This window comes from Lucilia cuprina, chromosome 4 (genome assembly GCF_022045245.1).
Source record: "Lucilia cuprina isolate Lc7/37 chromosome 4, ASM2204524v1, whole genome shotgun sequence".
Lineage (NCBI taxonomy): Eukaryota > Metazoa > Arthropoda > Insecta > Diptera > Calliphoridae > Lucilia > Lucilia cuprina.
In genome coordinates this window covers 17277062-17287910 of record NC_060952.1, presented here as the reverse complement: position 1 = coordinate 17287910, position 10849 = coordinate 17277062, and the positions used below count along the sequence as shown (strand labels likewise).

General features: G+C 23.1%; 1 protein-coding gene across 3 annotated transcripts in view; it reads left to right on the top strand.

Moving 5' to 3' along the window:
* Positions 1–1593: 1593 nt before the first annotated feature.
* LOC111676085 (homeobox protein homothorax) overlaps positions 1594–10849 on the top strand; it is a 145239-nt gene continuing 135983 nt past the window's right edge. For all 3 annotated transcript variants that reach the window (XM_023436970.2, XM_046948171.1, XM_046948172.1), the window contains exon 1: positions 1594–1850. In XM_023436970.2, coding sequence (XP_023292738.1) covers positions 1836–1850 — 15 coding nt within the window. In that variant the 5' untranslated portion in view covers positions 1594–1835. The remainder of the gene's footprint in view (positions 1851–10849) is intronic.

Here is a 10849-nt window from a genome sequence, read left to right as displayed (position 1 = left end):
TCTGAGTTTTAATTGCACAATTGTTGCTTACCTACCTACAATCGTACAGACATACATCTACATCTATCCATCCATCTATGTACGTACGTACGTACCTACAGACCGACCGACCGAGCAACCATCCATTAAAACCAAAGAAAACATATGAGAGTCAATCTACTACCACTACACAGCTAGTATCTCAACTTGTGGAAGCAGAAGAAAGCAATAACAACATTAATATCTGTGTGTAGAAAAATGACGTATACACTCTCACGTTTTTGAGGAAAAAGTATCTGTGTGTTTGGTCGTTTATTTACCCCCGCCAAGTTTAGTTTTCGAAGTGATTGACAAGCCCAGTGTGTATTTGCCTTCGAAACGCGTACGACGTGCTGTGCTGTGTTATAGACGACACGACGAGTAACAAAAAGAACAACAAGAAGACAACACAAAACAACAATAATAATAAAAATTTATAACAATAAAAAACAAAATATTATTATTTATTAGAAAATATATTTTACAAAACATAAATAACTTCCAAACATTAATGCTTGAAAGTTTATTGTTTCAAAATAGAAAAAGTTTTTCCTCAAGAAAACAAAAAACGCAAAAATAACGTCGGCAAAAAATTTTTGCAAAAAAACATAACAACAAAATATGTTGAAGTAATAAATATTGAAAACAAAACTTTAAACAAAAGTATAACACAGCATTTTGTTTAATTGAATTAAAAAAATAAACGTGAAAATTGTGTAACGGTAACGGGTTTTGATGAAAAGGAACTTAAAAACAATTACATCAATAAAAACATTGAAAAGCAGTTAAAAGCTACAACATTTATCAAAAAACAAAAACATTCAAAATAAACGGTTAAAAAAGCCGTCGCTTTTTTTCGCGCGCGCGATTTTTTCGTTTTGGTTTTAAAATTAATTTATATTTTTTGGTTAGAAAAGAAAAAAAAAACACACTAATGTTTGTTTGTCTAAAAATCTTAATTTTAGAGGAACTGTGATACCAAAATAATAACTGGAAAAAGCAAAAAATTAGTTTTCTTAACACAACTGATGTATACGATTTAAACATTAAAGAAACAAAAAAACAAAATTAAAAGAATTCCTCTTCGTTATATTTTTGTTCAAAATTAATTAAAGACCTTGCTTTATTTCAAAAAAAAAAAAAAAAAAAAAATTAACACTTCAATAACAAAAAATGGATTTATGACATCTACTTCAGAAAATAACAGCAAACAAACAAGAAAAATCTACCAAAAAATCTATCTACTGAAGAACAAGTCTAAACAACGCAACCCTACAATTTAAAAATAAATTATTTAAATGAAAGCAACAACAACCATTTTTACTAAAACAACAAAATCTATATATTGAAAATTTTGTATACGAAAAAGAAAATTTCAATTTTCATTTTTAAAAAGAAGAAAATCCCAAAAGCATTAAAAGAATAAAATTTAAATGTGCCTAACCTATAACCAAACAACAACAACATAATATTTTAACATAACAAAATAATTAAAAAAATAACAAGCAAGCTAAGCAGAAATTTTTTTAAAATTTTTAGTTTAATTTTTTTTTTGTAAAAGTGACAAGTGTTTTTTTTGTTTTTTTCAAAAAAGAAGAATAATCTTGCTTTTAAGTTAAAAAAGTGCATAACTCAATAAATTAATAACTACAACTATAAACGGAAAATATTTATTTTAAAATTAGTAAAAATCTAAAATCTACACTTCAATTTTCTTCTTCGCTGGGAATAAAGTTGAGTGTAGTTTTTTCTTTTGTTTAAAATCTTTTTACTAAAAAGTGGCACAAATCGGGTTGGACGTAGCTCCTAGAGCATTAATGGCTCAACCTAGGGTGAGTATTATTGTGAATGTTTTCCAGAAATAATTATAAATATTAGGAGTCAAAGAAAAAGCTGTTATAGGAAGAGTGAAAATTAAAAAAAAAATTTTTGAAATTTTTTTGGCGACGGAAATTTTTTTAAAATATTTTAGAGTTGAGAATTTTTAAGAAATATAATTTCTTAAAAGCTATAAAGTTTATGTAGTTTGTGTTAGAATTTTTATAAAGTTTCGCAAACTGACTAACGTCTTTACTTTGTTGTAGTAAATTTTCTTTGATAGTTTTTTTTGCAAACACAATTATTATAAATTGCCTCAAATCTGTTAAAATATTTTAGAGTTGAGAATTTTTAAGAAATATAATTTCTTAAAAGCTATAAAGTTTATGTAGTTTGTGTTAGAATTTTAATAAATTTCCGCAAACTGACTAATGTCATTACTTTGTTGTAGTAAATTTTCTTTGATAGTTTTTTTTGCAAACATAATTATTATAAATTGCCTCAAATCTGTTTAAAATTTCATAATATTTTGTTTAAGCATGATGATTTTTTTTAATTTCTCTTATACTCGTTTACTTAATGTCTTATTTTATCTTTGGTATAAAAGTAAAATTTATAGTTGTCATACAAAAATTATTTAAAACGAAAGAATATCTACCAGTTAAACAACAATCGAATGTTGATGTAAAGAGCCTTATAAGTTTAAAACTTGTAATTAGTAGTTTTTCAATTAAATTATTAATTTCTGTGACAAAAATGAAAAAGTACAAAATAATCAATTATACGTACATAAAAGCCGTACCTAACTATGTTTCATGGAAGTACTGAAATAGACTTGAAAAAGTTATGATTTTAACTCAGGCTTGTCATAGGTGGGATGTCCTCTTTATTTGATCAGTACACCTGAAGTCATTCTCAGGAAGTAGTTTTTATGCTCCTTTTTAGAAGTTGTAAGGAAGTGAAATGGTAGTATTACAGAATACAACTAATTTGACTTAAATAATATTAACATAAATAAATTACACTCATATATCAATTAACTCCAACATAAAATTGGTTTAATTAAAAAAATTTTAGTACAAAAAAATTTACCATAAATTTAAAGAAATGGATTCTTTTTACTTACTTGGAAGTCAATAAGCATCACTTCCACAAAACACAAAAAATGCACTTGGTGCTACTTTTAAAGTGGTGATCAATGTTATTCTTTTGGTTTTGCTGGGTATATATTGTGTTAATTTTTCATAAATATCAGATCAGAACATTTAAATATCGAAATTTTTAAGTGTATTTTTCTATAGTTTTGTTTTGGATATTAAAACTTTAAAATGTTGTGCTGAAAAGTACTAAAAGAACAACTTTTGCCTTTTTAGCACAGATTTGTTGAAATATCATTATATCAGTTTTGACAAATCTTATAATTTACAAAACATTTTCATTGTAAATTTAGCCAATACTCTGATACTGTTAAATCCTAAGATATGTTTGATATTTTTATATTAAATCAAAGATCATGTCTAATAATTGTTAATGTTAGAATTTCACAGATTTCTTTACAACTATCAAAGTAAAAAATAAAACTAAAGAAAACTTTTGAAAACATTTGAAAATTCAAAACTTTCCCTAATCATACACGATAACTTTAAATGTATACATGATCATAAAGATTTCCCTTAAACATTTGCAACATATTTAAATTAAAAATAATGCTACTTTTTTCATAAAAATAAATTTTTATGCTTCCTATAGTCTAATATACAAAAAGAATTATAAAATCGATTCAGTTGTTTTTATTTATTACTTAAGTTTTTATTTAATTAAAAATTGTATGTTTATTTTTTCCCCTGCATATTTTAATCAAAAATTCAATTTTTAACACTTATTAATTATTATAATATTGTTTTTTTGTTGTTGCTGCAGTTTTTTGTTAAAAATTTTCAAACAATTGTTTTTTTATAACGTTTTTAATTTGTTGTCTTGTTAATTTTGTTGAGTATTATATCAGAATTGTTTTAACTAGTTCTAATTACTGATAAAATCTTTCAAAAAAAGTTCTACATGGCTTGATCAATTATCTTTAGGCACGCAGACTGTGTGTTAGGAGTTTGATAGCAAAAACCTTTATAAGCCATATTGTTGTAAATTTAAAGATTCAAATTCATAATTGTTGAACAAACAAACTGCATTCACAAAAAAATTTTAATAAATTTTATAAAAAAAATAAAACGATTTTTCTTTTTTGAGAGATTTTAAATCTAAAACTATTAGTTTTATAATTTATAAAAATTGTGCTAAATTTTATTTAATATATATTTTTAACGGAAATTATATTTAATTAAATTAACATGGTTTTCTTTTTTTCAAACATAAGCTGGCATAAAAAGTTTTTTTAAAAAAATGTGCGTGAGTGAGCAGAGAAAAAGTTCAAGTGTTTGCGTAAATTTTAATTTTTTTAAATTTTCTTAAAAACTCAATGTATAACAAACAGCATAAACTTAAGAAATGAAATTGATAAAAAAAATTATAACACAGTGTGTATTAAGAAAATAAATTGCGTGCTGATGGTTCATTTAATTTAATGAGCCACGGCGTGCAGCACAAACTTATCTAAATGATTTTTTTTCCAAAACAAAAAAAATTTTAAGCTTCTTTATATTTGGCTTATTTTTTTGCTTAAAAGAAAAATTTAATGTTTTCTTAAATTAAAAGTAATTTTGTTTAAGTATTAAAAATTAAACTAACAAATGTTAAGAAAGCAAAACTTTAGTTTTTGTTAAGCTAAAAAAAAAACATTTTTTTGTTTTAAATAAACAGCAAAGGAAGTTTAAGTTTTCTCAAACCGTTACTTCAATAAAGTGATATGTTTTAAATTATATGTTAAGTTGTAAATTTGAGACCATAAACACTTGGCACAGGCAGACCAGTCCAGGCTTAAGTAAAACAGAGAAAAAAATGCCACAAAACTTCTTTAAAAACATATTAAGCAATTTTCTTAAGAAATTATTATTAAATACAATTGTGGCAATTGTTAGAGACAGCAACATACATACAATAAAGTATAATTATATTTAGCTTGAATGCCACACTCTAATTTCATAAGCACGCAATTGCAACATTATCGTCTTTGCAACATGCTGCTGCTGTTGCTTTTAAATAAGAAGTGTTGGCAAAATATGCAAATAAACAAACATACACATTACAATTTTACAAACAAAACTTCAACAACAAAAAATTAAGATATTTCTGTAAAAACATTTTTGAAAATTAAACTGTTCCATATAGAAAAAATTAAATGAAAAAATAAAAATAAACATTTGCCCACATTTCATTAAACACTGTATGCAAGGTTTAAAAAATATTTATATTTTTTCAGCCTTACACTTTATACAAATGCATTATTTAAATAATAAATAAACAATTTAAAATAATAATAAAAAAATCTCTTGAAATGTTTTTGCAAAAAAAAAAAAAAAAACGAAAACTACACATGTTATTATTTCCAGCTATGGATGGCAATTTTCGTTTATTTTGATGACCTGCTATAAACAAAAACAAAAAAACGAAATTAAATAAAACAACAAATTAAATATTAAACCATTAAAATAACCATAATATCAAACATTAAATGTTGTAGAGTGCATTTAAATTTTTGTATTGAAAAAAAAACTCTAACCATAGAATTTAATTTACAACTCTTTAAAAAAATCACCTGAATTTGTTTCTCTTTTTTTAATGTTGCTGTTAATTGTTTAAATAAATATATTTTTGAACTGTTTATTGTTGCTAAAACTACTTAATATATGTTTAAGGTTTTTTTTCCACACACAGAATTTTATATTGAATTGTTAGATTTGTTATTAAACAGTTTTAGTTAAATTTGTTAAACATAAAAATGTGTTAATATATTAGGATAACAATTATTAAAAGCAGTTTAATATTATTTAAAGTATTGAAATTAGTTCGAAAGCAAATGTACCGTGAATGGTGCCAGAACTGGGGGAGAAATTACAGTGGAGAGAAGAATAAAGTAGACAATTTTATAATATTAAGATTTTTAGTTACCGTCTGGTAAATTTTTAAGTAATTTTCTAGAAATGAAGCTGAATTACTAGCAAAATTTGATAAATAATGTCTTTTTATTTAAAAAAAAAAAATTGTATTAAGAACAGAAACACTTAGCAGTTTTCTTTTTAATATTTTCTTAAATGCCTAATTTATGGAAATTTCTACTTAAAAAAATAAGAAAAGTAATTAATATAAAACAAAATATTGATCCGAATTTTTTTAAATAGCATATAAGACTAAAATTGTTTAATTTACTATAAGAATATTTATAAAAATGTATAAATTAAAAATCTCAAAAAATTTTGTTAGCGACGGACAAATATAAATTTGTAAAATAAAGTTTAAATTGAATCGTGCTTATTTATACAGAATTATTTACTTAGTATACTTATAGGCGAATATACTTTAACATACTTTTGGGCTTAAAAAGAGTTTCTATATAACAAATATTTTATAATTTTTAAAACTTTTTAATCTAAATATTACACAAATGTTTAGAAGGAAAAACAATGAAGAGAATGCATTTAAGGACTATTTACCTAGTATACTTATAGGCAACTATTCTTTAGCATACTTTCGGGCTTAAAAATGTTTCTGTTTAATTTTTTATTAAACATAAATAAGGAGTCTATAAAAGAATTTTTTTTACAATTTTTCAAAATTATTTTAAAGAAATTGTAAATAGAAAAAAATTTTAAAACCATTTTATATATGTTTATATTTAAGGGCTATTTACATAGCCGACTATTTCTTAACATACTTTCAGGAGTAAAATAGGTTTCTATAAAATAAAGCATACAGTCAAGGAATGTAAAATTTTTTATAATATTTAATTTAAAGAAATTTTTAAATAAAATATATATTTTTTTAATTTAATTATTACTCATATGCTTAAGTTATTCGCATTTTTCTAAGGAAAAAAAAATAATAAAATCATTTTAACTTGTTTCATAACAAAAAAAAATTCCTTAATAACTTGTTTTATTTCATTTTTTTATATTTCTATAAAAATTCCATAAAAATTGATTGAATTTTTTTTATGAATATATTTTGTTTCTTTTTGACAATTAAGCAAAGCAAAAAAAGTTATAAATATTGCTTTAACATGCCTTAAAAATTAATTGTCTAACACCATTTATTTAAATCCCAAACCAAAATACAACCAAATAAACCTCAAATTAAATGTATAAGGAAACCTAAAACTAAACAAGAAATACAATTTATGGGAGTGTTAAACATTTGTCTTTCAGAAAAAAAATCGAAATTAAAGAAAATAAAAAAAGAAAACACCCTCAAAATATAGTTAAAAGAAGAAATAAGGAATTTAGAATATAAAAAAAACTAATGACCCCTAAATAACTTATTTAATTAAAAAAATTTAAAAATTCTTTAAAATATAACTTAGTTTTTTTTTTGGTTAAAAACAAATGTTGCATATAACCTTTAAAAGGCAAATTGTTGCATTTATTATATATATAAAAAAAATACCAAAAACAACAAATTGTTATTAAAACCACTCTAAACTGTCTGTAAATGTGTCTGGTTTTTAAAATAACAAATACTAAAATATAAATTTCTATATACCAAAACATATACCTACATAAAATTTTTCCAATTTTTTCTACTATTTTGCAAGTCGAGTGTTAGTTTTTATATAAACATAGACATACATATAAGGCCATTAAAGGTTCACCCAGATCTTTTTTTCTAAAAATCCAAAAAAAAAGAAAAACATAGATACAAAAGTGCATGCTAAAACAAAAAAAATGAAATTTGCATACGGGTTATACACACGTTGCAACAACACAACAACAACAGATAATATGAATGCAATTTTATCATGGTTGCAGCATTAGCAAATAGGAAATATATACAACAAAACTACGACCTAAAAACCAAAAAGTTAGAAATACCAACTACACACAGACATTCCAAAATGTTGCCTTAAAAATACCTACAACATTTGAAACTCTTCTAAAAAATATTTCTATGTTTTTTTGCAATATTTTTTTTTTTTTTTTGGTTTAAACTAAACTTTCTATGGCTAAAAATCTAACCAACACATTCATTGTCACTTTTATGTAAAAATGAATATATATAAAACTTGGTTTATATAGACAAACTATACATAGATACATATGTATAGTTTCCTAGTATGTATCTATACTTTGCATATGTATATGAAAAACACATGGTGTTGGTATTTGAATATTGCCACAAAATTGCAAACAATTCGCAATATTGCTGCAGCACTATGAGAAATAAAAAAAATAGTAGAAAAAAAGTAACATTAAGGCAAACAAATGTTGGTGACCATTGTTTTTAGTTTTTGATTTTTACACACTTGCACACACACAAACATAATTGCACATGCATAGAAAAATCTGTAGCAACATTTTCAAGTTCATGTTGTTTGTTTGGAATAATAATTTTCATAAAAATGAAATTTATATGTTTAGATGGTTGCAACATAAAAACAACAAAAATATGCTTTATGTATGTTATAATAAAATTGCATATTTTTCTTGCTGCAATTGTTATTGTTGCGTAGATGATGATAAAAAGCTTTTATATGCTCATGCAACACTTTGGTTGAATTCTAAAAAGCAACAAAAACCAACAGGAACAAGCCAACAGCAAAAACAAATATTTATATATATTTTTTTCATACATTTATGTATTTATACAAAAAAAGCCATTTTAGTTAGAATGTTTTGTAGATGAAAGTGATTAAATGATTTATGGGCATAAAATGGTTTTAGTTAGACTTTATTTTGTTGTTAAAAGGAAAAAAAAACTAGAACAATGAATAGAAAAATGAAATATAAATAAATATCCAGAGAAAAATTAAATTAAAACAAATATGGAATGTATAAGGAAGTTTTAAATAAATATGAGAAAAAACAAAAAATAGTAAAGTATTTTATATTTTTAAGATAATATTTTTAAACTAGCAATATTTTGTTAATAAAACAATTTTTATATATTAAATAAAACTATTGCTATTAAAAGAAATTGTATTTTTAACAGTTTTCCAATAAAAATTTCTAGCAACATGTTGCAGCAACGATTTTAAAATATTATTAATTCAAAATTATATTTTATTGTAACATAATTTTGAAAAAGATGCTAAAGAGATATTTAAAACATGTTAACATTTTTCTAGCAATTAGAAAATAAAGCACTGTAATTTTCTTTTAATTATATGTTGACAAGGTAATTTCTCTAGTAATTAACAAAATTACTGTATATTTAAAAATTCATCATGTTAAAATTATACTATTTTAATAAAATTCTAAAAATTTCATACTAAATTACTTTATTTTTCAGACTAATTTTATATAGTTTATTAAATTTATCAGTTTGACTTTTTAAAAAAAAATTTCCTAGAAAATTTCTTTTTAACCATTTCAAACTCTATGCCTGAGCCCTTTTTAGCCGTAATAATAACAAATAAATCGCGTGTTTTATATATTTAAATAAACGTTTTTAAACCATCATCATCTTTTAGTATATATATGCTCAAAAATAAATATGTATTAAACATAAAATAGAAAAAAACAATAATAACAACAACCTTAAAATTCTCGCTAAAAACAAAAAGAATAAAATTATGAACTTAATAGATGAAAAACACGTAAATGAACTACAAACTAAAGCAAAAAAAAAAAAAAACAATATTGTACATGAACTATGTTCACAAAACTATCATAATCAGCAAAAATTTTGTATATATAATATCAAAAAGCATGATGTTTATGATTTCTATACATATATATTGTATACATGTTTATAAATATTATTTAAAAAAAGAGCTTGAATTTATTTACAACATGTTTTTGTGGATATTCACGTGTTCAAGTCTAGTATACTACAATACATATTATTTCACATTCTATTTAACCGTTTCTAAGTGGGGGGCGTGTAGCACCAAACTAAACTACCTTCAATTCTTGTTTAGTTCCAAAACTTAAGGAAATTCTTTAGAATAAAAGAACAGAAAGCAAAAAAGGAAAATGAAATACATAAACTTGCATAATAAGTTTTGACGTAGAACCTTTTCCACTCAAGTTAGTTGTAGCTAACAAGGAACTAGAGGGGGTATCTACAGCAACATTAGTTAATAGAATAAAGTAAATGTAGAGTAGATGTTGTTATGATGTTGTCAAAAACATTTATATCTTGTTGATAAGTTTTATTTTTGGGGGGATTTTTCTAAAGGTAGTGGGAGTTTTTTTCCCCAAAAAAATCAATATATTTTCTTATTTCTTTTTCTTAAATAAATTTTTCTTTAAATTTATTTCTCATTATGTTAATCTTTACTTTTTGAATAATAAATTTTGATTAAAAAAATATATCAATTTCAACTATTTACTAATATTTCTTAGAGGTCATTATCTTAGTTTTTGATTTTGTATAGCAGTAAGGGTCATTGCCTACAAACATTTTTTTTGTTATTGAATCTATTTTTATTTAAAACTAGTTTTATTTTTAGCTTTGAAAACATCTTTTAGATGTTTGTTAATAATTATTAAACCCAAAAAGAAAAAAAACGAGATACTCATAATTTAAGGTTAGACAGATAACAAAATCAAATATAAGAAAACGAAATATATATTTTTTTGGTTATACAAGTTTGTCTGCCTTTTTTTGGAGGAAAAAATTTATAAATAATTTGTAGATATCAAAATCTATTTGCATAAATTAATAAACAAAAAGCTACATGGAAAATAGTTTTAGATTAAAATTAATACTGATTAAAATAGAATTAACGAAAATTTGTGAAAAATTATAAATAATTTATGACGATTAGAAAATGTAGAAACAATGTGGCTAAAACGAAGAATTTTATTTTTTATAATTTTAATAAAATATTAAAACTTTACAACTTGTTGCTGTAACATTTAAAAATTTTAAACATTGTCCTTAAACACTTTGTGCCTTATTC